The 27,884-nt window shown below is 41.1% G+C and overlaps 1 protein-coding gene across 4 annotated transcripts in view; it reads left to right on the forward strand.

The window, feature by feature from the left end:
- LOC127000285 (zinc finger protein 300-like) overlaps positions 1-23,878 on the forward strand; it is a 48,827-nt gene extending 24,949 nt beyond the window's left edge. Inside the window, exons 1-2 of one of the 4 annotated variants that reach the window (XM_050863810.1) lie at positions 20,652-20,741; positions 22,081-23,878. In XM_050863810.1, coding sequence (XP_050719767.1) covers positions 22,489-23,514 — 1,026 coding nt within the window. In that variant the 5' untranslated portion in view covers positions 20,652-20,741; positions 22,081-22,488 and the 3' untranslated portion in view covers positions 23,515-23,878. Of the gene's footprint in view, positions 1-20,651; positions 20,742-22,080 lie in introns of those variants that run through there. The other 3 variants (XM_050863812.1, XM_050863811.1, XM_050863813.1) reach the window with 3 other exon arrangements.
- Positions 23,879-27,884: the final 4,006 nt, after the last annotated feature.

A 27,884-nucleotide genomic window follows, 5' to 3' on the forward strand; every position in this document is an offset into this window, starting at 1 on the left:
ATATATATATATATATATATATATATATATATATATATATATATATATATATATATATATATATATATATATATATATATATATATATATATATATATATATATATATATATATATATATATATATATATATATATATATATATATATATATATATATATATATATATATATATATATATATATATATATATATATATATATATATATATATATATATATATATATATATATATATATATGTGTGTGTGTGTGTGTGTGTGTGTGTGTATTACATAAAACACAGGATGGAAAGTAAAATCAATGCAGATGTATTCTAATTTCATTCCTTATTGGCTTTCATTGAATCACAGAAGAAAGATAGAAATTAGCAAAACAGCACTCACTAGAGGCCAGAAAATTTGGAAACTACACAGATAGTACAAGCTTACAATGTAAGATCAACTGCCTTAACAGACATGCGTCATACGCAGACATAATGGTTTTGAAATATAAAAAAAAGTAAAGAAATGTTTACCAAGATCATATAATACAGCAATATGAACATGAAGGAAACACTATTCATGAAGCAAAGAAAATGGATAGCAATTAGCAAATAATAAGCAGGCAGCATAATTCTGCACATGAAACCAACACATAATAAGCAGGCAGCATATATGTGTACGTACACATGAAACAAACATAATAAGTAGGTAGCATACATGTGTACATGAAACAAGCACATAATAAGCAGGCAGTATATATGTGTACGTACACATGAAACAAACACATAATAAGCAAGCAGCATACATGTGTACATGAAACAAACATATAATAAGCAGGCAGCATACATGTGTACATGAAACAAACACATAATAAGCAGGCAGCATTCACGTGTACATGAAACAAACACATAATAAGCTGACAGCATACACGTGTACATGAAACAAACACATAATAAGCAGGCAGCATACATGTGTACATGAAACAAACACATAATAAGCAGGCAGCATACACGTGTACATGAAACAAACACATAATAAGCAGGCAGCATACATGTGTACATGAAACAAACACATAATAAGCAGGCAGCATACATGTGTACATGAAACAAACACATAATAAGCAGGCACACATGTGTATGTACACATGAAACAAACACATATTAAGCAGGCAGCATACATGTGTACATGAAACAAACACATAATAAGCAGGCAGCATACATGTGTACATGAAACAAACACATAATAAGCAGGCAGCATACACGTGTACATGAAACAAACACATAATAAGCAGGCAGCATACATGTGTACATGAAACAAACACATAATAAGCAGGCAGCATACATGTGTACATGAAACAAACACATAATAAGCAGGCAGCATACATGTGTACATGAAACAAAAACATAATAAGCAGGCAGCATACATGTGTACATGAAACAAACACATAATAAGCAGGCAGCATACATGTGTACATGAAACAAACACATAATAAGCAGGCAGCATACATGTGTACATGAAACAAACACATAATAAGCAGGCAGCATACATGTGTACATGAAACAAACACATAATAAGCAGGCAGCATACATGTGTACATGAAACAAACACATAATAAGCAGGCAGCATACATGTGTACATGAAACAAACACATAATAAGCAGGCAGCATACACGTGTACATGAAACAAACACATAATAAGCAGGCAGCATACATGTGTACATGAAACAAACACATAATAAGCAGGCAGCATACATGTGTACATGAAACAAACACATAATAAGCAGGCAGCATACATGTGTACATGAAACAAACACATAATAAGCAGGCAGCATACATGTGTACATGAAACAAACACATAATAAGCAGGCAGCATACATGTGTACATGAAACAAACACATAATAAGCAGGCAGCATACATGTCTATGTACATATGAAACAAACATAATAAGCAGGCAGCATACACGTGTACATGAAACAAACACATAATAAGCAGGCAACATACATGTGTACATGAAACAAACACATAATAAGCAGGCAGCATACATGTGTACATGAAACAAACACATAATAAGCAGGCAGCATACATGTGTACATGAAACAAACACATAATAAGCAGGCAGCATACACGTGTACATGAAACAAACACATAATAAGCAGGCAGCATACACGTGTACATGAAACAAACACATAATAAGCAGGCAGCATACATGTGTACATGAAACAAACACATAATATGCAGCAATAATACATGTGTACATGAAACAAACACATAATAAGCAGGCAGCATACATGTGTACATGAAACAAACACATAATAAGCAGGCAGCATACATGTGTACATGAAACAAACACATAATAAGCAGGCAGCATACATGTCTATGTACATATGAAACAAACATAATAAGCAGGCAGCATACATGTGTACGTACACATGAAGCAAACACATAGGTAATAAGCAGGCAGTATACATGTGTATGTAGGTACACATAAAACAAACATAATAACCAGGCAGCATACATGTGTACGTACACGTGAAACAAACACACAGGTAATAAGCAGGCAGCATACATGTGTAGCCTACATGAAACAAACACATAATAAGCAGGCAGCATTCATGTGTACGTACACATAAAATAAACACATAATAAGCAGGCAGCATGTAAGTGTACATGAAGCATATACAAAGCACCACTTGGTATATCATGCATGTGGCATAGGAACAAACAATAACAAAAATATCCTAGTCATTCCAAAGAAAACATAAGCAACTAAAACAGCACAACAAAGATAAAACCTGAACCAGGTTCCACACAAGGTAAATTGATGTTAAGCATCATGCCATACATATCGTCATTGTACGTCCAAAACATACAAGCCTGTAATATAGATAGATATTAAGAACTATAATCACTGATGGGTCACTTTTGAAATCTCTATTTTTTTTCTTTGTGGTATAATGTATAGCATTATCAAACAATTTTCTTTTTTCAATAAGTCCTTGTTATGGGGAGGCGGTGGCTGAGTCGTCAGAGTATCGGCCCCGTGTTCAAGACGACGCGAGTTCAATCCCCGCCCGGTGCCACCAAGCTGGGATTTTTCAGCCGCCGCCGAGTGGCTTAAAACTACCCACATGCTGTCCAGAAGACCACCTATCATCCCGGACTCTAGATTCTAGGATCAAAGATGAGCTCTGGGAGGGCAGCATGAGCCAATGCAAGATGGCGCCACTAGAAACACTCGCCTGCGCCAGAACGGGCTGGGCCGACCATCAGGACCCACCGGAAAGAAGCCTTGGACCGACCATCAGGATCCACCGGGAAGAAGCCTACCGGCGCAATAGGCCACAATTAAAAAAAAAAAAAAAAAAAAAAATGCAAAATAATGAAGTCTCATTATTATATACTTCTCAGTAATAAGTTGCTTGGCATTTTCACAGATATCAGTGATTGTGGTGAGATTGTTTAGCATTTTCTTCATTAAGTTATTCTTGATATTTTCCATAGTAAGAATGCTTTTTATATTGTCCTTGAAAATGTTTTCAAGTAATTCTGTTGTTTTAGTAATTGTTTGACTAGCTTATTTTAAGTACTTGATATTCTCTGAATCTTTATTGTGTAAATACATATAATTATCATTTATGGCAGCACTGTGGTTTGGGTAAGTTGACCCTTACAATGGTCACAATCATGATTTTGAATTGCGTGGCGTATGTAACCTGCAACATATGCTTGAGCATTTTTCTCAATTGCCTGTTATATAGATGTATTTACACTTTGATTGCATTCATCAGGATTGAAAGATGAAAAGAAATCTACCAGCTTATCAAAGTCCACTGTCAGGATTAAATGATGAAAAGTAAACTGCAAGAGGATTTAGTTTGGGTTCTCCTTCATTACATTCTGCTTCTATTTTGTTGTTTATCTTATCACAAGAAGCACTTGGTACAGTGTCCAAGGAATGTTCAAATTGGGTAATTTCAGTTTTTAGTGCAGAGGTGCTGACCTCTCCTACATTGTTCAACAAATTCTTCATCCTGTCCTCTTCTTCACTCTCTGGTACATATGTTTCTTTACTAAATTGAAATGTGTCAGTGTCACCTTCTCTTAATAAATTTAATACTGGTGTTGCATCATCAATACAATTACCAGGCACAGTCATCTGCATGACATTGTTTGTCATCATGCCATTTGCAATTTTACAAAGGCTTGAACTGTAGGTGTGTCATTGTTACCCCCAGTATTCCTGACAGTACTAAATAAATTTTCCAATGAATCCTGATTAAGTCTGTTGGTTAATATAAAAGTAAAGCAATGATTCTTATGTATGTCCTCCCAGACACATTTTAGACTTGAAATGTTTAGTTTCCAGCCAACTATGCAAGGTATGTATCTAGTAGTTCCTAATATCTGCAGCGAGTCTATCCAAGATTCCATGTTATTAAGATCTTGCAATTGATTATTCTCATTTGAGATGGCACACTCACTGCTTTTATAGTGATATAATGTGGAACTGTTAAACATATCAAAAAGTCTGTCCATCTGAAACAGGAAATGTGCAGTGTCTGATGCCTCTGGCGGTAGAGTCCCCAACTCTGCATAAGTATTAATACCTGCTGCAACAGTACGGCTGAATACTTGCGCAGCAAAGCACAGGGACATCTAATCAAAAGTGTTGCAATACACATGTTCTGCAGTAAGTTTAGGGGCAAGGCGCAAATACATGTTGCTCTCTCTTTCAAAGAATTCCTGCACATATTTCCATTTTATTGTTTTACCCTCCACAAGAAAACTGTGATTCATTAGGTTATTCCTAGTGCTTTTAAGCAGATGATGAGGATCATAGAGGAAAAATATCTTTTCATGATTATGCATGCTGTAAGGTGACGTGTAGGTTATGTTCAGTCCGGAAAATACACTTCTGTTAGTAGCATCTTGGTCACAGATAACAAATTTTGGGATTAGTCCAGACTCTGTGAGTTTCTCAATAAAATCCAGTATCATTTGCTTTAGAGTGTCAGGCTTTATACTTTGTGCAAAAAAAGTAACCCAATGGTTGTTTCCACTTTGATGCAAGTCCTTTTACCATAAACATCATAGCATAATTGACACTAACATTTGCTCTCCCATACATACCTAGATCTTCCAAACCATCAAATCTATCTTTGTTAATATTATAGTGTATATTTCTCTTAATTGAAATAGCATCAAATACCAAACCACATATCTTGTCTTTATGTGACATATCAGCAACGTTCTTCTTCAACAAGGCAAACAGTGACTCATTCCAGCCAATATTGATGTTAATCCTTTGCAACCAATACCTCAGCTTGCGTGGTGTTGGAAGAACGAATATTTTGCTTAGGAATCTGTATATCCTTGTGCTCCTAAAATACAGGCTAGGTGCAAAAACTCGATGAGTGTCCAAATAACGCCGTCCCTTTTTTCTTTCAGTGTAGCTAACTGTATTTGTGATTTGAAAACTGCAAAGCATGACCACTTAGGTACCTGGATGCATTTTCAATGATGCCAGAAGGCAATGAACACTTGTTGCACTGCCCACTTACCGCCTTGAGTCTCTGAACCTTGTTCAATAATCTTGTGTTTCTTGCTTTAAAATTGTGAAGCAGTTTGTACATCTTGCTTCTAGGGGAAGATGTCTTTTTTTCCGATGAACAACTTTTGCCTGCTAATTGATATTCAATACATATGTATTGTCAGGTATGTACAACGAGAAAGATAAAATAATTAAAGAAATTGCAAGATAAAGCTAAGACGAGACGATAAGCTAAATATTTTTTGGTGTGGGAGAGTGTGACATGAAAATCAGTAAGTGCATATAAGAACATTAGCATTAAAATCATAATAAATCAAGAGGAAATCAGAGAACACTGTAAAGAAATGCATGGAGGAACCTAAATCATTCTACAAATTTGTGAATAACAGAATGAAAGTAAAATGCAGTACATCAAGAGTAGGAAATGTAATATATGAGAAAGGGGGAGATATGTGAGGTGATGAATGATAGATAACAGACAGTACAATATTCACAATATAGGAAGATACCGTTTTGAAAGAAATTCAAATGATATCAGTAAGGCAGTTTGGACTCAGGGAAGGTTAATCTTATGTTATGAACTTAATAAGTTTTTGCAGCAGAGTGGTGGATATTATACAAGAGAGGGGAGGATGGGTGAACTGTGTGTACCTAACCCTGTTTATATATATATATATATATATATATATATATATATATATATATATATATATATATATATATATATATATATATATATATATATATATATATATATATATATATATATATATATACAGTTACATTTAGAAAAATGCTTTGAAAACTGGGAATATCTGGCGGGGTGCATGGGAAAATACTGAAGAGGATGGAGAGCTATATAACAAGAAGGCAGATGAGAAGTTATATGTAGATAAGATATCCTCATGGAGGAATGTGACAAGTCGAGTGCCTCAGGGGTTAGTGTCATCCCCAGTCATATTTTTATTTACATGAACGACATGCCAGATGGGTTCAGTAGCTACGTGAACATGTTTGTAAACGATGACGAGGTAATGAAGTAAATTTGGAATGTTGACTGCTAACTTGCAAAAAAAAAAAAAGAAACATGGAGAAAGGACAACAGGAACTTAGCTCAAGTCCTCTATACTACAACTAGGAAAATACATGTTGCTACAGAATAATACTATATGTTACCTTTTACTTCAGGGATTGACCCTTTTGTGCTTGCAAATGAACTGATGGTGGCAGTGGTGCTGGGCTCAGAGTCAAAGGATTCAAGGTGGCCTTCATTGTCTTCCTTGGCTTCTGCAATGCCTGTTGAAGATTTTAAAATTACTAAGTTAACCTTGTTATAATCCTAACAATGTGCAAAAATAAACTTTAAGACAGTATTTGTAAAATAATGTGGAGTAATTACAAATAATTATGCACACACAATTATGTAGTGCTTGACAACTTGTGAATCATATTCATTATGTATGATTGTGTGGTTCTCCCACAACACTGTGTCATGCATAACGTTAGTCCTTGAGATTATTTCACATCCAACATGTACCTATGGCATCAAATTCTACATACAAATGTAATACTAAAGACATTGACATTTTCATAATATACATACCACATCCACCTATATGTGACTGTCTCTGGTCTCTCATCTGGGTTTCTGCAGTTCTTTGAAGTTCTGTATGAAGGATACCTAATAAAAATTAAGCAATGAAGTATAATATTAGTGGTACATAGTTAATTTGTAGCAATAAGTTGCATTGAACATGTGTAAATATAGTAATTTTTTTAATAAATGTTAATATTCAATATATATACAGCATTCATTCTCGCTTAGTTCATACTGCACACATATGATCATGGTACGTGTGACAAATCAAAGTTTATATCAGCTTCAATATTCGCATCAATATTGGTAGATGCACTCTGGTCAGGGACATAGTCACAACTTTGCACAGTTCTTTCTGTTACTGAAATTGGAAAGGTATCATTTTACTATCACTAAATATCTCAATTATGTTATTTAGTGCAGATTAATGAGCCATGGTCTACCTTCACTAGAGGTAGATCAAGCCTCAGCAATCTTTTGTCCTTCTACAGGAGAAACGGTAATGGCAGAAATGACAGCATATTCTACTTGGATTTCAGTATATCACTTGATAAAGACAAAGACTTGAGTGTAATAAAGGTCATGGTAAAGGAGGTAAGGTATTGGATTGAAATAGGGTGCGGTTTGAGATGTTACAGGGTGCTCTCCATAAACTATATGAGTGTAGAAAGAAATGTCAGCTGAAATTTTATAACAGCAAGTGAAACATGGTGTTCAATGTAGGAAAAAACACTCCATGCAATAATTACACTTTAAACCGCACCAGTTTAGGGATATCAAATTCTGAGAGACCGTAGAGTTCTATGTAATAATGTGTCATCTCTGAGCTAGGATCCAGTGCACATGCATGACTGCAAGGAATCAAGTCATCATAGAAGTAGGGTTTATTACTAGGAGTATGTAGATGACTTTTTCGTATTTAGATGTGATTTGCCCAGGAGGCGGTGCAAGTGTTAGTGTAGCTGCAAAAATAGCAGTGAATGGAGGAAATTCAGGGAACTGTTGCTTTCAGTGACGCTGAGAGAATTATCTCATAGATCTAAGGGATTGTACGTATCCACTGTTAGAAATGTAATGCTGTGTGCTAGCAAAACCTGGGGTGTGTAGGAGGACAAAATTCACAGGCTTATGTAGATAGACATGACAACAGACCTTGAGGTAGGAAGATCACAAATGATGAACGGAGGGAGAGGATGAGAGTTGAGTGTATTAATCTAGTTGTGAGATGATGTAGATTAAGGTGGTTTGGGCATGCTGAGAGGATAGCAGACAGGGATTGGGTGAAAAGAGTCAGAGATATGAACGGTAAAGATTTTAGAGGAGGCCTAAGAAAACTTGCAATGAAGTGGTCAAGGACCGTAGAGATCTAGGCTTGTGCAGGGAGACTGTTAGAGACCATGCAGCCTGGCAAGATGGCAATAGAGGAACAAGGCCGCCACATGCAAACCTGTATGGAGCCTTTCAAAATCATGATGATGCTGATGTCAGGAATAGAAGCTCTGAGATTATCTTGTGGATTTATTTAGCCCTAGTCAGCCCGCATGTTGCATAATTAAAAAATGGAAAAACACAATCGTTACAGTATGTACAGGGAAGAAAAAATGAAATGGTTCCTGGGTTGAGGCATTTACCATACATGGATTGATTTAAAAAAAAAATCACTGCAGAAGGAAGGTGCAGGGTGACCGGACTGAGGTAAATAAGATTGTACGATGAATGAGTAGGCTAGGACACGGCAATGGGTTCAAGTGAGATAAATGCAGATTTAAGAAAGAATGAGGTAAAAACTGTTTCACAAGGAGGGTAGTAGATGAGTTGAACAGGCTTAGCAGTCAGATATGAGTGAATCTTTGATATGAGTGCAAATGCAATATACAGCTTGAAGAGAAGTTTAGATAAATTCATAGATGAAGATGAAAGATGATTTGAGGTAAATCTGACTTGTGTAATCCAACTGTCCTTTTACGGATTTTACATGTTCTCATGTACTACACTGATTCAACTCATTATGGAAATTCAATAATAAAACATTATTGCAACAGAAGATAATGCTTTATCCCGGTAACTGCGGGGATCATGTTTCTTAAAGGCCTCTCTAAGCGAGAAAAATTAGAAAAAAAATCATTACTCACGCAGACCATTTCATAATATAGATCAACGCATTTGTGATCAGTTTATGCATCGTCTATTTTGGGGGGTTTATATCATGGCGAAAATTTGGCCCGTCGCTGCTACACGGTAAAGCCACAAACTTGGCCCATCGCTGCTACCGGGTTATCGGTACTCACAGTTCCTTTTGATGTTCCACGTGTGAGTACCAGTGCCTTCCTCTCTTGGATTATCTGCAATAGTTAATTTTGTCAATGTCATAGAGCGCAGAATAACATTTTTTTAATCATGTTCCTTATAAATTTTAATATAATTGCTTCTAAGCAAACATATAAGTTATTATCGCTTTCCATAATGACATGGAATCTATTATTTCATTGTAATGCAAGATGCAAGGAATTGCTGTACTACATTTCATAACGAACAATAATTAATACACACCTTTTAGATTTTGATCTGGAACTGCATTTACACAAAGCCTTGACTTTGGTTTCTTTCCAATGTAATTCTTTTCTGAAAAGTGCTTGCTACAACCTGTGTGGTTTCTGTTCAATATTTCATATGTTAGTTCTTTCAGTTCTTGAATATCACATGCATTTACCCATGCAAGGCATCTGAAAAGTACAATATAAAATTTAGCAGTTGGCAGAACTTCTAAAATAATATCAAATACTTATTAATCTTATTTGATTTAATCTATCATCATGCCGATCCCTTAAGGGCGTGATCATGGTACAGGAGTCTCCATTTGTTCATCTCCATACCCTCCACTTTTGCACATCCCTCCTCTCTGTTAGGTATTTCAACACTCTGTCCTCCCACTTTATAGGGGGTCTTCCTTTCACATCCACAGCATCCAGTCCACTATATCTTCCTTGCCATCTCACTTTTTTTTCCATTTTCTCCAATTGATGAAATCATTTGTTGCATTTGACCACCTCTACCATTCCACAATTCGTTCCTTAATCTTGAAAAAAACATACCAAATCTTTTATATAAACTTCCATTGCCTTCACCATCCACCTTATTCACACCACATTCACATCTGAGTCTGTGGTACCCTTTAATCTTTTTGTGCCCCATTCTCAATGTTCCTTATTGTGGCATGACACTAGAGGTAGCAAAATAAGGTGAGTAAACCAGGTGGGTGAGTAAACCACAAACATTACAGAAGCACAACACATATTCCTAAAAGTAACTATTCAAGATAACGTAGGTCACATACACTCACAGAAATATAAAGAGGATAGAAAAGGAGGTGGATTTGGTAACAATTAAAATCATTTATCTATCTATAAATGATGCCTCCTTCCAAGAACTGCCTCCTATCCTTCTCTCTCCCCTTCCTCTCACACACTCTAGCACTTGTCCTCTCATCTCATTCGAGGTCCTCCTGTTGAACCCACCACATCTTCCATACTCAACATATACTCTATTTATCATCTCACTTTTTGCCATTCTTGCCATGCGACCAAACCACCTCAGGGTGTTTGTTCTGGACTCCTCAACCACGCCACATTTTGTTGACATTAAACTTTAACTTCCACATTTTGCACACACTATCAAACACATTTGCCAGCTTTTGTAGATCACTTGGTAAAATTACAGTTTAACACAGTACATCCTACCTTATTTTTGTCTATCCCAATCCCAACAAACATGGGGACTTGGTGGAGAAGCAGGGTTTTAGGGTGGGGGAAGCCAAATTACTAACCTAACCTAACCCGACATATACCTAACGTCCTAGCCGCCCCTGGACCCCTCCCCTAGGGGTTATTTACCTAACCTAACCTGATATCTAGCGTCCTAGCCGTGGGGGCCTCGCTCCCCCAGGACCTTCACAAAGGGGTCGAACACACGCACTACCATTTACGGCAGAACGGCGTTTAGCGAGTAAAAGTTTTTAAAAAATTGAAAATTCGTTTGAGTTGTTTATTATTTGAGCCACGTGGTGTAACCACTAGAAATGCTCCAAATTATGTCATCTACAACTTGAGCATGATCATAAGTGCCTTGGGTGTATTGTGTTAAACTGCAACTGAACTGATCACTCTTAATGATGAACAACATCGAACCAAGTTAAATAAATTCATCTACCTCTTCCATTATAAGTCGATTCCACTTGATCTCACACCTGTTCTCGCAAACTGGCCTCATGTTCACTGCATAATAATAATGTGGTGAAGCTAAATAGGTACAGCATGGGAACATGCAGATTTGTTGTCTGCATAACTTTCCCATTATTAAAGAGATAACTTTATTTGTGACAGTTATTAGAGGTGTCCTTACCTTTCTTTATCCTTTGGGAATACATGGAACACATGCTGTTGGTTTTCCTTCTTATTTGTAGTGCAGATAACACATCTGTGTCCTTGTCCATTCATCGTGTCTTCTTTCAATTCTTTGTCTGCTTGAATTCCAGGTGTTGCGAGAAATACTTCAAAGTAGAAATAAGTCGCTCTCCTGTCCACCACGCATGCGCACTTAGGGATACACTGCAGGAAAATCTTTGAATTTAGCTTGAATGGAATGACAAGAGGAATAATTAGGCCTTGGAATAGAGATTATACGATAGGGTAAGTGTCAGACCAACAGACCAAACAAGCAAGGGTAGGCGGTGGCTGAGTTGACAGAGTGACGGCGCCGCGTTTAGGAGGACGCGAGTTCAATCCCCGCCCGGTGCCACCAAGCTGGAATTTTTCAGCCGCCGCCGAGTGGCTTAAAACTACCCACATGCTGTCCAGAAGACCACCTATCAACCCGCACTCTAGATTCTAGGATTAAAGATGAACTCCGGGAAGGCAGCATGAGCCATGCAAGATGGCGCCACTATAAACACTCGCTTGCGCCAGAACGGGCTGGGCCGACCATCAGGCCCCACCGGGAAGAAGCCTTGGGCCGACCATCAGGCCCCACCGGGAAGAAGCCTTGGGCCGACCATCAGGCTCCACCGGGAAGAAGCCTACCGGCGCAAGAGGCCGCGACGTAAAAAAGAAAAAGAAAAAGAAAAAAGGACTGAGTGAACATAAAAGTAGGGTCATTCTTTATAAAATTTGCCCCGTTTGTTTGTCATAAAGCTTTCTCTTGATTAAAAGTGATGCTCTGCTATCTGTGCTATGTGTTGAATCTAGTACAGGACAAGTGAACGATAGCGGTGTGTGATATATATAAAAAAGAAAGCAAGTTGGACCTGTCAATGTGAGCTATTTTGCGGTTGCCAGCTGATTCCTACAATACCGGCTTACCGTATGTATACATGCAGACGACACACACTGACAAGCAACGCCCTCTGTTCAACCCACGCGTAACTTCTGCGCCCCCTGCTCACGCACGATTCCCACATCTTTCCCGTCTTAATTTGTATAGTCTTTGGGTGCAGCTGCAGAGATATGGGGGAGTGAAGGGGAAGGGAAGGAGGGGAGGAAGGGGAGGAATATTCTCCAGCGTTTGAGCGAAAACGAAAGATTACAAATATAGGAAAGTCATGAAGGGAAGAGTGAAACATTATTCAACCTGTCCAACATATTAAGACAAAACATATCAACTGCAACTGTTAATAGCGGCTCCCGTGGGAAAGCTTAAGCCCTGATGTCTCAGGCTCAGCGAAAAAAACACGTGGTAGAGAGGGTACGTGGGAGGGTGTGCCTGGGGGGATTGTATGGACGGGGATAGATGAGAAGTATAGAGGCAGGAGTAAGGAAGGATGTGCTATTGTGATGTCTGAAAGAGTGTGGAATGGTGTGACTGATTATGGTTGGAAGGGATGAAGAATTGTGTGGGTGAAAGGAAAAATAGGTTTAGTAAAGTATGCATGGGTGTGTATTTATGCATCAGTAAATGTGAAAAGTGAAAAAGGACTGAGAGAAAGATAATGATCAAAAAGGATTGATTGATTATGTGGCAGTAGATGAAAGGCTTAGAAAAGAAATTTGTGACGCGAAGGTAGTAAGAGGAATGTTGGATGGATCTGACCATCTTGCAGTGCTGGCAAAATTAAACCTGAATGAAAAGTGGGTGTTTGAAAAGAAAGGTGAAGTAAAAAAGGAAATACTGAAGATAGAAAAGTTACTGTAAAAAGAACTAAAAGATGAGTATAACCGTGAAATGGCAGAGGCCTTCAGTGAAAAATGGGAAACTGTAAAAGCTAATACAAATATTGGAAAAGTTTTTGGAACATTTAAAGAAATAATGGTAACACAACAAAAAAAGTGTTAGGGATGAAAGTGGTGAGAGATGGAAAAAGAGATAGTAAAAGAGAAAAGGGAACTTTTTAAGAAAACTCAAGAAAGAAATGTGGCTGAGCAAGTAAAAAGGGAAAGGAAAAAGAAATATAGGGAATGCAAAATGAAATTAAAACAGGCAATAAAAGAAAGTAAGAAGAAAGTTGATGAAGACTTTGGAAACAAACTAAGTAAAAAATATAAAGGGAACAAGAAATCATATTCGAAAGAAGTAAAAAACGAAAGAAATGCAGAATATATCTCCTCAAGTAAAATCAATGAAGTTATGGATGAGAATGGAAAGATGTTGAAAGACGGGGAAGCTGTGAAAGAGAGATGGAGAGAATATTTCAAAAACTTAATGAATTTTGAGGATGGACGTCCAGCAGCTGTAACAGCAGCAGTTTTGAGTAGAGGCAGAGGAGGAGCATATAAAGAAAGAAGTATAACATATGAAGAAGGAAATCAGACAATAAAAAGATTAAAAAATGGAAAGGCAACAGGAATTGATGGAATCACAGCAGAAATGTTGAAGTGTGGAGGAGATGTAGTTGTTAAATGGATGGTCAAGATATGTGAAGTAGCATGGGATGGGGGAGAGGGGGGGGGGTGCCATCAGACTGGACGAAAGCCATTATTGTCCCAGTTTACAAGGGAAAGGGCAGGAGATGGGAATGTGGGAGCTATAGAGGTATAAGTCTCCTGAGTATACCCGGAAAGGTATATGGAAAAGTCATAATAGCGAGGGTGCAAAGACTTACAGAAGAACAAATCAGTGAAGAACAAGGAGGCTTCAGGAAGGGAAGGGGATGTGTGGAGCAGATATTTTCCTTCAGGATGGTATTAGAAAAAAATAATAGCAAAAGGAAAGAAACTATACGCTGCCTTCATGGATTTGGAAAAAGCTTATGACAGAGTCGATTGGATTGCATTGTGGGATGTTTTAAAGATTTATGGTGTGGGAGGAAAACTGCTTAGTGCAAGAAAGTTTTTCTATGAGGATGCATCTGCATATGTCAAAATTACTGGAGAAACAAGTGAACAAGTTTGAGATAAAAGTGGGCTTAAGACAAGGGTGTGTCATGTCACCTGGTTATTCAATATTTATATGGATGGCGTTATTAGAAAAATGAAGGGCAAAGTTGGAGAAGTTGGAGTAAGACTGTTCGATGAGGGAAGGAAGTGGGTACTGAATTCGATACTGTTTGCTGATGACACGGTGCTCATTGCAGAAAATGAAAGTGACCTACAAAATTTGGTCAGTGTTTTTGATAGTGTCTGTAACAGGAGAAAGCTGAAAGTAAATGTCAACAAAAGTAAAGTGATGGTTTGTGAGCAAGGTAGAAGTAAGGTTGTAGATTTTGTATGCCCATATAGAGTGGGAATTAAATGTGAAAAAGAATGCAAAATAATTTTGAATAGTGAAGAAATGGGGAGGTTAATGAGTTTAAGTACCTTGGATCAGTTATGTGTAAGCATGGTGGTATGGAGGGAGAGATAAGAGAAAGGGCATTGCAAGGAAGAAGGGTGCTAGGGTCTTTGGGACGAATCATGAATGGCAGAAGTGTGAGCATGGAGGTAAAGAGGGATTTGAGAAATATACAATAATAGTACCAACCCTCACATATGAAAGTGAAACGTGGGTCTAGAGGTCTAGAGTGCAGGCAGTGGAATGAGTTATTTGAGGAGTGCTTATGGTGTGAGTAGAATGGATGGAATGAGTAATGAAAGTGTGTACGAGCGTTTTGGAATGTGTCACAGGGGTGAAGGGAAGAAGTGTGGAATGGTGGAAGAAGTGAAGCGACACACTTTAAAGTGGTCTGGCCACATGGAGCGAATGGAGGAGAGTAAGATGACCAGAAGGGTGTATGTGAGTGAGATAGAGGGAGGGAATGCTAGAGGACGACCTCCAGTGAAATGGAGGGATAGTGTGCAAGAGTACGTTAGGGAGAAGGTGGAAAGATCTTTGAGAAACTTTGAGCAGGCAAGGAGGGAGTATCTGGATAGAGAAAGTTGGAAGCTCTTCTGCCCTGGCCGTCCCCTGGTGGGAGCTCATAGGAGCAGGCGTCGATGAAATGATGATGAGATAATTATACACACACACACACACACACACACACACATTAATAATAATAATAGTAATAATAATAATAATGATAAATTATTATTATTATTATTATTATTATTATTATTATTATTATTATTATTATTATTATTATTATTATTATTATTATTATTATAATCATACAATATTGATCTTGCCTACATTGAAGAGAGAGAGAGAGAGAGAGAGAGAGAGATAATAATAATAATAATAATAAACTTTATTTCCACTAAAAAGTGGTTATTCTAAACATCTAAATATACATGGTAGGTTATACATATAAATATACATGGTGTATTATACATCTAAATATACACGATAGAATATACAGAAGGCAGTAAAGTAGATAATACATTCATGCAGAGGTCAACAGCTTCTTTTTAAGAATTGATTTTAATGTGGTCAGATTATGAGTCTTTTATTTCATTCGGTAGTTGGTTCCATAATTTAGGACCTAATACATGAAAGGCTCTTGCACCTGTGTCGGTGTTGGTTCTCGGGACGTAGAGATTGTTTTGTTGTCTTGTTGTTGAGTCAGTCATATAGTTAACAGTTGGGAGAGAGAGGATGTGGTCTGGGTAATCCTTTATTTTCTGCTTAAACACTTTTGTGATGAGGTTAAAGGTGATTAGGTCTTTGATTTTAAGCCATTGTAAATCTTTAAATAATGGAGTGACATGATCGTATTTCCTGGCTTTCCCATCTGCCACTTTTATCGCGAAGTTTTGTAGTTTTGCACTTTGTTTATTAAAGTTGAGTTTGTTGTCCCCATATTGTGATGCTTTTATGATGCTTAATACCAAAGTCTGGATAACCATTAAGCGTGTTTCTTTGTTGAAGAGATCTTTGTGTCTGTTAATGAAATTTAAGGTTCCCATTGTTTTCCTAGTCATTTCATTTATGTGTCTGTCGAAGGTCATGTGAATCCAGATGAAAGCCAAGGTTCTTAACATGGAGGAGGGCTGTATAACGCCATCGGCACATCTGATGGTGGTGTTGTTAGGTATGTGTGAGTTGGCGTGTGCCTAGGAAGATACATTGTGTCTTACTGATGTTTAGCTGAAGGCCGTTCTGTAAAATAGGTTCTTATTTGTTTCAAAGTGATCTCAGTTTTATTAATTAAAGTATTTATTTCGTTGATATTACCGCTGTGGAGGAACTGTGTGTCGTCAGCGTATTGTACTAGAAGGCAGTTATTGATATAGGTAGATATGTCATTTACATGGATATTGAATAATGTTGGGCCTAGTATTGAGCCTTGGGGACTCCAAAGGCTACTGATTTCTTGGATGAGACGATGTCTTTGATGCGGACTGACTGTGACCTGTCATCGAGGTAATTGTCAAACCAGTAGGTGTCAACATTAATCTGTTGAAGTTTTCGGAGTAAGATGGTGTGGCTGACACTGTCGAAGGCTTTAGAAAGGTCGCAGAGTGTTAAAAGTGATATTTGTTTGTTGTCTATATTATCATAAATTTTATTGGTAATGACTTGCAGCGCTGTCTCTGTAGAGAGTTTTGGTCTAAAGCCGTGTTGGGTCGGAGAGAGAAGTTTGTTACGTTCCAGGAATGACATTAATTGATTGGCAACTACCTTTTCTAATATTTTTGAAAAAATTGGAAGTAGAGAGATGGGACGATAATTTCCTATTTCGTCTGGGTTACCGTTTTTATATAGTGGGGTGACAACAGCATTTTTCCAGGAGGCAGGAAAAATGCCTGTGACGATTGAGGTATTTATGATGGTTGTGAGGTAGAAGATGATAACTATAAGTGAGTCTTTGATAATCCATAGAAATGTTATCACAACCAAACGATTTAGTATTTTGAAGCTGTTTACAGTTAAGATGATTGTGTTCTGGTCTACTGGCTGAGGTCTGAAAAGCGCGAGATTAGTGGGGGTAGAGGGCGCGACCGGGATGTTAGGAGCTTCGTTAAGGTGATTACGGTTTTCGACTTTTAGTGATTCTTGAGTTGATTCGTATGTGGTTAGGCCGACGTTCGCAAAGAAGTTATTAAAATCTTCAGCTTTTTCACTTATGTTCTCAAGGGGCGGGTGGGTCGTGCTCTGTGTTTTACTAGGAATAATAGTTTTTAATGTGTTCCAAGTTGCAGCTGTGTTATTTTTGCAGGTATGTAGTTCTTGGTGGTAGTAATTTTTCTTTGAAGTGGTTAGTAGACGTTTGACGTTTTTCTTTATTTCTTTATAGTTTTGCTGTATAATCACGTTATATCTGTGATTTTTTAATATCCTTTGAGCTTTCTTGCGTTCTGCTAATGCCTCTTTAATTTCATCATTGATCCAAGGTGCGGGGGGTCGGTGAAGGACGATATTAGATATCGGAGCGCTTCTGTCGAGACTGGTAGTAATGACAGATGTTAGTATAGACACTTGTTTATCGACATCGTCAGTGCGTAATATCTCATTTAGTGTGGAGGTTTCCTAGGATATGGGAGCATAGAAGGTCGCTGTTATATTTTCTTAGGTCACGTTTAGTTACGGTGATGGGTTGGCGCTTGGGTTTAAGGATGTTGACAGAGGCGCCTATAAGCTCATGGTCTGCGACCGTGCAAGGGATTACGTAGGAATGAGTGATAAGATCTGGCTTGTTAGTGATGATCACGTCTAGGAGGGTTGCAGAAGTGGGTGTCACTCGTGTGGGTGTGTTTATAATTTGTGTCAGCTTATTGTTGGCTATTATACGTGATAGTTTACTGTTGGGTAGGAGGAGGTTGTCGTTGAGGTCACCTAATAAGAAAAATGTCTTTTTACGCATAATTAACGCCCTCAATGTGTCTTCTATGTGATCAAATGAAGTAGAACAGGCCTTAGGATGTCGGTAGATACTGTTTATAAGGATGGAGGGTAGTTTTCTGCATTGAACTTGGATACAAATTTCATCTACCCCTTCGTGTTTAGGTACGCCTGTGTTTATCGAAGCTGAGTGTAAGTCATTATGAACATATATACATGCCCCTCCGCCTTTGCCTCTGTCTTGTCTGTAAAGTTTAAAGTTAGGAATGTTCGCGTGTGAGTCTGGGGTGTGTGTGAGTAACCATGATTCACTGATGCATAATATGTCGATTTGCCTTTCGTTGATTAATAGGTTGATTTCATCCAAATTATTGAGTAATGATTGTGCATTTATGTGTTCAATAGTTAGGTTGTCTTTTTTGTTCGTAAACTGAGAACTAACGGCATAACATTCTTTGCCTTTCTTCTAGCGTGAGGTGTAATAGTGACAATGGCGATCCTTGTGCCCGTATTCTAAACATTCATAGCAACGCACTTTATGATCAAGCCTACAGTTTGATTGGACATGATTAAATTCCCCGCAGTTATAACACCCCACTTTCCTGTTGGATGAGTGTCCTGAGCGTGGAGGGGGGGTGTTGTAGGCTTGCGTGTCCCGTGATGGCAGGCGTGGTGGAGAGGTGGTGTAGCCACGGTGTCCGGCGCGGTTTGTGGGCGGCGCGTTGTAGCTCATTTGCGTGTCTCGGGAGGGCGGGTGTGTTGGGGAGAGAGAGAGAGAGAGAGAGAGAGAGAGAGAGAGAGAGAGAGAGAGAGAGAGAGAGAGAGACTATCATTCAAGATTAACGTTTTCATCACCTGCGATATTCGGCAGTGTTCAGTAACGATAATATAACAAAAATCATAGGCCGAGGCTGCTTTCTGATGCCAACACTTCTCTAAACTCAGTCATGACGTCGCTCTCCTCCAACACGCAATTCATGGAAGAAATACCACTTGTGTAGTGAGTATAAAGGGTTGTCTCATGGATACAATGGAAGGTTTCGTTTGCAGTATATTTGGTTTTGAGTGAGTGGAGAAAGGTTATGTCTACCCCGTGAAATCAATAATACAATCGGATATATTCCATTTATAAGTATGATTTGGTTACATATAAATCGGTGTTAGTGTGCCTGACTTTTTATAAACACGAGGCTGTCACTGAACGAGTTTTAAAACAGAGGCGAGGTAGCGTTTCTTCTTTGAGTCTTTATTATCTCCTCCTCCTCCTGTTCCTCTTCCATAATGTTTTAACTGTCTTCTCATACACTGTCTAAACACCTATCACTTCACTACTTCGATCTTCCTTCTCTCTTCCTCCTATTCTTCTTTCTTGTTTCTCCATTACCTCTTCATGTTCCTCTTTCATAATGCCTCAACTCTCTTTTCCTCATTCCTAAACTGCACAACTATCACTTCACCTCGTTTACCTCCTTTTCCTCCTCCTCCTCCTCCTTCACCTCTTCCTCTTCTTCCTCCTCTTTCCCCTGTTCCACTTCCGTTATGCCTTAATAACCCACTCACCTTTTTTTCTCAGCCCATACGTGCATAGTGCTGGAAAACAATCAACACCAGTCTTTCTCCTCCCTTCACTGACCCTTTTGGCCCTTCTCTGCGGCTCCGAGGGTTGGCGCTGAACAGGAGGAGGAAGTTGTGATAGTTGTGTTGTGTGAGAAAGACGAGGAGAGAGAGTTGAAGGAGGAACAGGAGGTAATGAAAGAACTAGGAAGAAGAGGAAAAGGGGGATGAAGGAGGAGAGAAGCGATAATTGTGCAATCTGAGAATAACGAGAAGTTATGAAGTTATTATGGAGGAGGAACAGGGGGACGAGGAGGTAATTAAGAAACTGGGAGGAAAAAAAGGAGGAGGAGGAGGAAGGAGGAAGGAGAATTAGTGAAATGATAGTTATGGATAGTTTTGTAGCTGGAGGAGCAGCACGTATTAAGGAGAGTAGGAAGTAACTAAAGAACAAGAAGGAGGAAGAAGAGGTGAATATTATTGGTAGTTATATATTTGGAGGAGGAGGCGCAGAAGGAGGAGGAGGAGGACAGGAGGTAATTATGAAACAGAAGTGAAGTTATAGTTATGTAGTTGGAGAAGGAGAGAGAAAAAGGTTTATTATGATATTATGGAGAGGGAGCGGAGGAGGAAGTAATGATAGTTATGTAGTCAAAGAGGAAAGAGAAAGGAGAAGGAGAATGGGGGGTAATAACCAATCCTAGGAAGGGGGAGGGGAGGGGGTAGCGCAAGAGGAAGGGGAGGGGGTAGCGCAAGAGGAAGGGGAGGAGGAAGGGAAGGCGAACAGTTGTCAGTCAAGGAGAGAACCCGGCGTGTGAAGGCTGTGGGGACGGTGTGGAGGCAGCGGAGACACTTGTCGTTCAGGTGACGGTGAGTGTCGTGCACTGTGGTTAAGTTAAGGCTCTGAATCTATGTTGATGCTCGGGAGCGATGTTTTCGGGGTCAGGATCTGTTTTAATGCTAGTATCTGTGTACATTGTTTACTTATATCCTAACCAGCCTAACTCATTCCAGCCATTCCTGAGGTCCACATCCACCCAACAGCTTCCTCTTCTGTACCTCCATTATAATAGCACGTTTCCGTGCAATGCTCATCCACCCAATCAGCGAGCAATGTCGTTAATTACCTGCATATTGTTTACTTTCTCACCAATCCAGATCATTCCACCCATGTTTAAGGTTTATTTCCACATCCACCCACTAGCATCCTCTTGCCTTTCCACCTATTGCTCATCCACCTTAGCAGTAGTTTGTTAGCTAGCAATGATAACATTCCTCCCCTGCTCCCCACCTAGTCCGCATCTTGAGTTACACAGAATCTGTTTTTAATGCTAGTATCTGTGTGCTAGCATCTAGCATCCTCTGATGTCCATCCACTATAGTGTATCGAATCTAACTTGAGCTTGTAGGCACGGCCCCCCTGAGCCGCGCTAATGCCACATCACCCCATCACTCTCCTCAGAGGAGCTCGCTACCCCCCCCCCCTTCTCTCTCTCTCTCTCTCTCTCTCTCTCTCTCTCTCTCTCTCTCTCTCTCTCTCTCTCTCTCTCTCTCTCTTATTTACGTTATATACAATATCTTTTTCTTGGCTGTGCAGGACGCGAGAGTGAGACCTACGTGAGTCTTCCCTAGTCATTCATAACACCGTGCAGTCGTATTATGAATGTGTATATTCCATAAATAGATAACGTACAGAATAACAGCGAGACACCGCCTTGCGCAGGTCATCGCTAGATGCTTTGTATAATCCACCAAGCCCTCACCTTAAAATTCTACCTCCACACTTCATATCCACCCATTCCACCTAAAATTTATCTCCAAGCCAAAAATTTATTAAAGCCTATTAAAGTCTCTCAATCCACCTTTCCACTCGCGGTCTTTTCTTAAACTCTTCCACCTGTTCTCTACCACCCTTTCTCTCCTTGTGTAGTATATCGTTCCACCTCTCCCTTCAGTCTTCTCCTCCATCCACTCCATCCTTGGTCTTCCACCCCCCTGTTGTTAGTATCCATTGTTAAATTACAGTTTACCTGTTTTTCCACTGACCTTATCTTGCATATATTTTCCCTATGCCACATTACACTGACTGCATTTCTCCACCTGCTGCAGCGACCCATGCTTTGACATTTGTTTCCCATTGCTTTATTACATTTTGACCAACTTCATCTGATTCAACAACCCATTTATTTACCATTTTATTTCTTTCCAGAGCAGTTTAACACGTGGAGGCCAGCACAGCACAAAACTGTCTCCACGTCCAGGCTAGTGCTGCTGCTGGAGTGAGGGCCTGAGGCTGATGGTGTGCTCAGCACTGTCCAAACAGCCTCTGCCTCCAGTGCTCCCCGGTGCATCTCTGACTCTAGGCCACATCCGGAGCCTTCTGCAAGACCTGCCAGCACCTCGCAGCAGAAGCACTGGTGCTCTGGAGGCTACATGGCCGGGCAGGATCACCAGCAGCAAGCTGCCAATGCTGTGAGGATCAAGAGAACCACCACCACCTTGCTGCTGGCATCTCGGCCACAAAGGAAAGGGAAAACTGAGTCAGTTGTGTGACCAAGATTTAAGACTGAGAGCAAGTTCACCCGACACTGCCTTGCACACACTGGTGAAGGAAACCATGAGTGCTAAGAGTGTGGGGAAAGACTCCCTGGGAAGGCTGACCTCAACAAATACACCCACACCCTCTGGTGGAGGACCTCATGAATGCCATCAGTGTGGCAAAGGTTTCAGTTACAAGAGTCACCTCAATATACACACCCTTTCACACACTGGTGAAAGACCTCATGAATGCCATGAGTGTGGGAAAAGGTTCATTACGAAGGGTCACCTCAACACACACACACTTACACACACTGGTGAAAGACCTCATGAATGCCATGAATGTGGCAAAATGTTCCGTAAAAAGTTTAACCTCAACATACACACCCTTTTACACACTGGTGAAAGACCTCATGAATGCCATGAGTGTGGGAAAAGGTTCATTACGAAGGGTCAACTCAACACACACACACTTTCACACACTGGTGAAAGACCTCATGAATGCCATGAATGTGGCAAAAAGTTCTGTAGAAAGGGTCACCTCAACAGACACACCCTTTCACACACTGGTGAAAGACCTCATGAATGCCATGAATGTGGCAAAAAGTTCCGTAGAAAGGGTCACCTCAACACACACACCCTTTCACACACTGGTGAAAGACCTCATGAATGCCATGAGTGTGGCAAAAGGTTCCGTACGATGAGGGACCTCTACAGACACACTCATATACACACTGGTGAAAAACCTCTGAATGCCATGACTGGCAAAAGATTCAATCAAGAGGAGGCCACCACAACATTGTCTCCACATCCACCCCAGCCACATTTCTACCCAGTCTCTTCTACCTCCTCGGGCCAGACCCATTTCTACTGGTCTCTTCTGGTCCAACCCACTTCTATCAGTCTCCTCCAGCCCAGCCCACTCCTCGCCCCAGTCTCCTCCAGCCCAGCCCACTCCTCGCACCAGCCTCCTCTAGCCCAGCCCACTCCTCGCACCAGTCTCCTCCAGCTCAGCCCATTCCTCGCACCAGTCTCCTCCAGCCCAGCCCATTCCTCGCACCAGTCTTCTCCAGCCCAGCCCATTCCTCGCACCAGTCTCCTCTAGCCCAGCCCACTCCTCGCACCAGTCTCCTCCAGCCCAGCCCATTCCTCGCACCAGCCTCCTCTAGCCCAGCCCACTCCTCGCCCCAGTCTCCTCCAGCCCAGCCCACTCCTCACACCAGTCTCCTCTAGCCCAGCCAACACCTCGCACCAGTCTCCTCCAGCCCAGCCAACACCTCGCACCAGTCTCCTCCAGCCCAGCCAACTCCTCGCACCAGTCTCCTCCAGCCCAGCCCACTCCTCGCACCAGCCTGCTCTAGCCCAGCCCAATCCTCGCACCAGTCTCCTCCAGCCTAGCCCACTCCTCGCATCAGTCTCCTCTAGCCCAGCCCACTCCTCGCACCAGTCTCCTCCAGCCCAGCCCACTCCTCGCACCAGTCTCCTCCAGCCCACTCCTCGCACCAGTATCCTCCAGCCTAGCCCACTCCTCGCACCAGTCTCCTCCAGCCTAGCCCACTCCTCGCACCAGTCTCCTCCAGCCCACCCGCCCACTCCTCCCACCAGACTCCTCCAGCCCACCTGCCCACTCGCACCAGTCTCCTCCAGCCCAGCCCACTCCTCGCACCAGTCTCCTCCAGCCACCCGCCCACCTCGCACCAGTCTCCTCCAGCCCAGCCCACTCCTCGCACCAGTCTCCTCCAGCCCAGCCCACTCCTCGCACCAGTCTCCTCCAGCCCAGCCCACTCCTCGCACCAGTCTCCTCCAGCCCAGCCCACTCCTCGCACCAGTCTCCTCCAGCCTAGCCCACTCCTCGCACCAGTCTCCTCCAGCCCAGCCCACTCCTCGCACCAGTCTCCTCCAGCCTAGCCCACTCCTCGCACCAGTCTCCTCCAGCCTAGCCCACTCCTCGCACCAGTCTCCTCCAGCCTAGCCCACTCCTCACACCAATCTCCTCCAGCCCAGCTCACTCCTCGCACCAGTCTCCTCCAGCCCAGCCCACTCCTCGCACCAATCTCCTCCAGCCCAGCCCGCTCCTCATACCAGTCTCCTCCAGCCCAGCTCACTCCTCGCACCAGTCTCCTCCAGCCCAGCCCACTCCTCACACCAATCTCCTCCAGCCCAGCCCACTCCTCACACCAATCTCCTCCAGCCCAGCCCACTCCTCACACCAATCTCCTCCAGCCCAGCCCACGCCTCACACCAATCTCCTCCAGCCCAGCCCACTCCTCACACCAATCTCCTCCAGCCCAGCCCACTCCTCACACCAATCTCCTCCAGCCCAGCCCACTCCTCACACCAATCTCCTCCAGCCCAGCCCACTCCTCACACCAGTCTCCTCCAGCCCAGCCCACTCCTCGCACCAGTCTCCTCCAGCCCAGCCCACTCCTCGCACCAGTCTCCTCCAGTCCAGCCCACTCCTCGCACCAGTCTCCTCCAGCCCGTCCCACTCCTCGCACCAGTCTCCTCCAGCCCAGGCCAGCCCACTTCTACCAGTCTGAAGCCCATCCCACTTCTACCAATCTCAAGCCCATACTTCTACCAGTCTCCTCTAGCCCCGTGACGCCCCCCGTAAGACTCGAGGGTTGCCCTGCTCCTGGGTTCCTGAGCTGCCTTGTTAAAGTCCAAAGACTCACCAAGTTTGTAAATTTTTTTTTTTTTTGACGAGTTTAGGTGAATTCGTTCTGCTTTTTCACCGGCCAGTCCGAGAAGTATCTTAAACTTTGTTTTTAATGTTTTGGTGTAAAGTAAGTTTATTGAGGTCAATAAGTTTGTAAAAAATAAGCTATAAAAATGTTGGTTAAAAATCAGTAAATGGATATCTGAGTATTTAGTTGATATTTATAAAGTTAAACAGTAAAAAGGCTCTGTAATGTTGGCCAAAAAAGTGAATTTCTATGAATATTGAGTTTATATTTTTGAATTTGAATAGTAAATAAGCTATAGTAATGCTGGCTAAAAATACTATGTGGTTTGTGAATACTCTGTCAAAGGGACCGTCCGGTAGTGATTTTACAAAAAAAAAAATATTGAAAATGAGTTAAAGCCACTGAGAGATACATGTGGGCTAGGACAGTTCACCCGGGGCCAATTTTGGAAAAATCTCTTTATTATAAGGGCAAATTTAAAGGTCCTGCGCACCCCTGACTCGCTTGGACGTCAACTGTTTTTTGTTTACGTTAATATTTATGGTAAAATATAATTACGCATGTAATTATTAATATTTCTGATGTATTTTTTCGATAAATCGTACGTCTGGGAGTGAAGCTAGGCATGAGAGCGCAATGTGGAGCCGATGGCCTGCTTAGAGCTCTCAGAGCGTCGTATGATAATAGGTCCAGGAAGAACAGAAAAAACGCTCAGAGACTCCAGCCAAACGATCAAAGAAAAAGCAGAAATTACATGTCAGTGAAGGGTATGAGGCTGGAAATTATAGATAAAACCTGGCCACAATGAGGAAGGTCGCGCCTTCTGAAACCCTCATTCTAAGAACGATAATACTTTTTTTTTACGTGTCAGCCTATTGTGCCGGTAGGTTCTCTTGAGGGGCCAGGTGGTCAGCCCCAACCTGTCATGGCACAGGCAAGTATTTATAGTGGCTCCCCGGAGCTCATTCTTGATTCACTTGGACGGTTTTTTCTAGAGTCCGGTTGATAGGTGGCCTTCAGGACAACATGTGGGTAGTTTTATGCCACTTGGCGGCAACTGAAAAATCCCAGGTGGTAGCGGTGAATTCAAACCCACATCGTCCAGAATGCGGTGCATGCGGGGCCCGCACGCTAACCACTCAACCACCGCCTTCCCAAACAAACATTTTTATTTTATTTATATTGTCAGGGGGAGCAGGTGCAATATCAAGAGCTAGCATGCATCAGGAATATTCTTAGAAACATGTTTACAAACTTAAAATATATAATTTTGGCGACTAGTAACAATAAATGATCTGAGAGCTAGGAATAAAGGAGGAAAAAAAATAATAAAGGCGGTTTTCTCAAAACAAAGTTTTTCTCACATTTTTCCCCATTTCTCTGTCCCAAATGAACCGATTTTGATGTTTTAGGTACCATTTTAAAGAGGACTGAATGCACAATGACAAAGAGATTTTGTTTCCTTCTTTCTCTCACGAAAATTCGTGAACCGTTTAAACGTAAAAATAAAAATAAATCTTTTAAAAAATAAGAGAAACTGAAAAATCTGGCTCTTTATTTTTGTTTCACCACTTGCAAGTTTTATATTCATATAAAAGTTTTTCCTAAATACGCGATGAACTGATTGGAATTGAGTGCCACAAGGATCAGTGCTGGGGCCCTTACTTTCCCTACTGCGGATGGGAGGTGTTGAAAGAGGCACTGATATTTCCCTTTTGTCCTCTCTCACTGATGACACAACTCTTGGTCACAGCACTGCTTGCAAAACAGATGTAGATGTAATGCAAGCAAACCTACAGAAGATTTATGAATGGGCCAAGAATAATAAAATGTAATTCAATGAAGAAAAGTTTGAATTACTGAGGTGTGGCCCCAGCACCATCACAAAGGATAATACCAAGCTATACACTGAAGGAATACAAGAAATTCTACCAAGGCCTGTGGTGAAGTGTCTCGGAGTCAACCTAAACCAAGATGTCACCTTCCAACATCACATTTCCATGACAGTAAACAGGGTCAAGCATATGGCTGGGTGGGTGCTCCGGACATTAAATCAAGAAATCAAGACCTCATGCTCACCCTGTGGAAGGCCCTTATACAACCTGTATTTGACTATTGCAGCCCACTATGGTCACCCGGCCCACAAGAAAGCAGAAATGAGTCAGTACAACGGTCTTTCACCAGAGCAATTACAGGCTTGAGAGGGCACTCATACTGGGAGTGCTTGGAGAAGCTGGGACTGTATTCAACAGAGGAGGAGGGAGAGATATTGGGTAATATGCATCTGGAAGATCTTGGAGAACCTGGTACCAGATCAGTGTCTCCTCAGAATGAAGAAAAACAAGCACTTGAACAGGGCAGACTATCCCAACCCAGGCACCTGAGAGAATTAAAACTCTACTTGAGTCCAGTCTTGCTTACAATGGTCCTAAATTATTCAACATTCTCCCATGGAACATCAAAGACCTCACAGGCTGTCCGGTCAACTGTTTCGAGGCGATACTGGACAAATTCCTGCAGATCTTCTTGAAAAACCTGCAGTCCCAGGATACAGTAACAGGATACACAGCCAACTGTAGGGCAGCCTCAACCCAGTGCCAGACCAGGTGAACCTCAGAAAGGAAGACTAAGAAGAAAACTCCCATATTTTAAACTACCCAAACCTGACATCATTTCCTGAATGGAAAGGGGGCGAAGGCCTACCATTAACTCATCTCTAGCGGAAATGTAAATGAAGAAATACGAGTAGTACAACAAAATGTCTGAAAATGTCAAACTCTGCACTGCG

The sequence above is a fragment of the Eriocheir sinensis genome, chromosome 18 (genome assembly GCF_024679095.1).
Source record: "Eriocheir sinensis breed Jianghai 21 chromosome 18, ASM2467909v1, whole genome shotgun sequence".
Classification (NCBI taxonomy): domain Eukaryota; kingdom Metazoa; phylum Arthropoda; class Malacostraca; order Decapoda; family Varunidae; genus Eriocheir; species Eriocheir sinensis.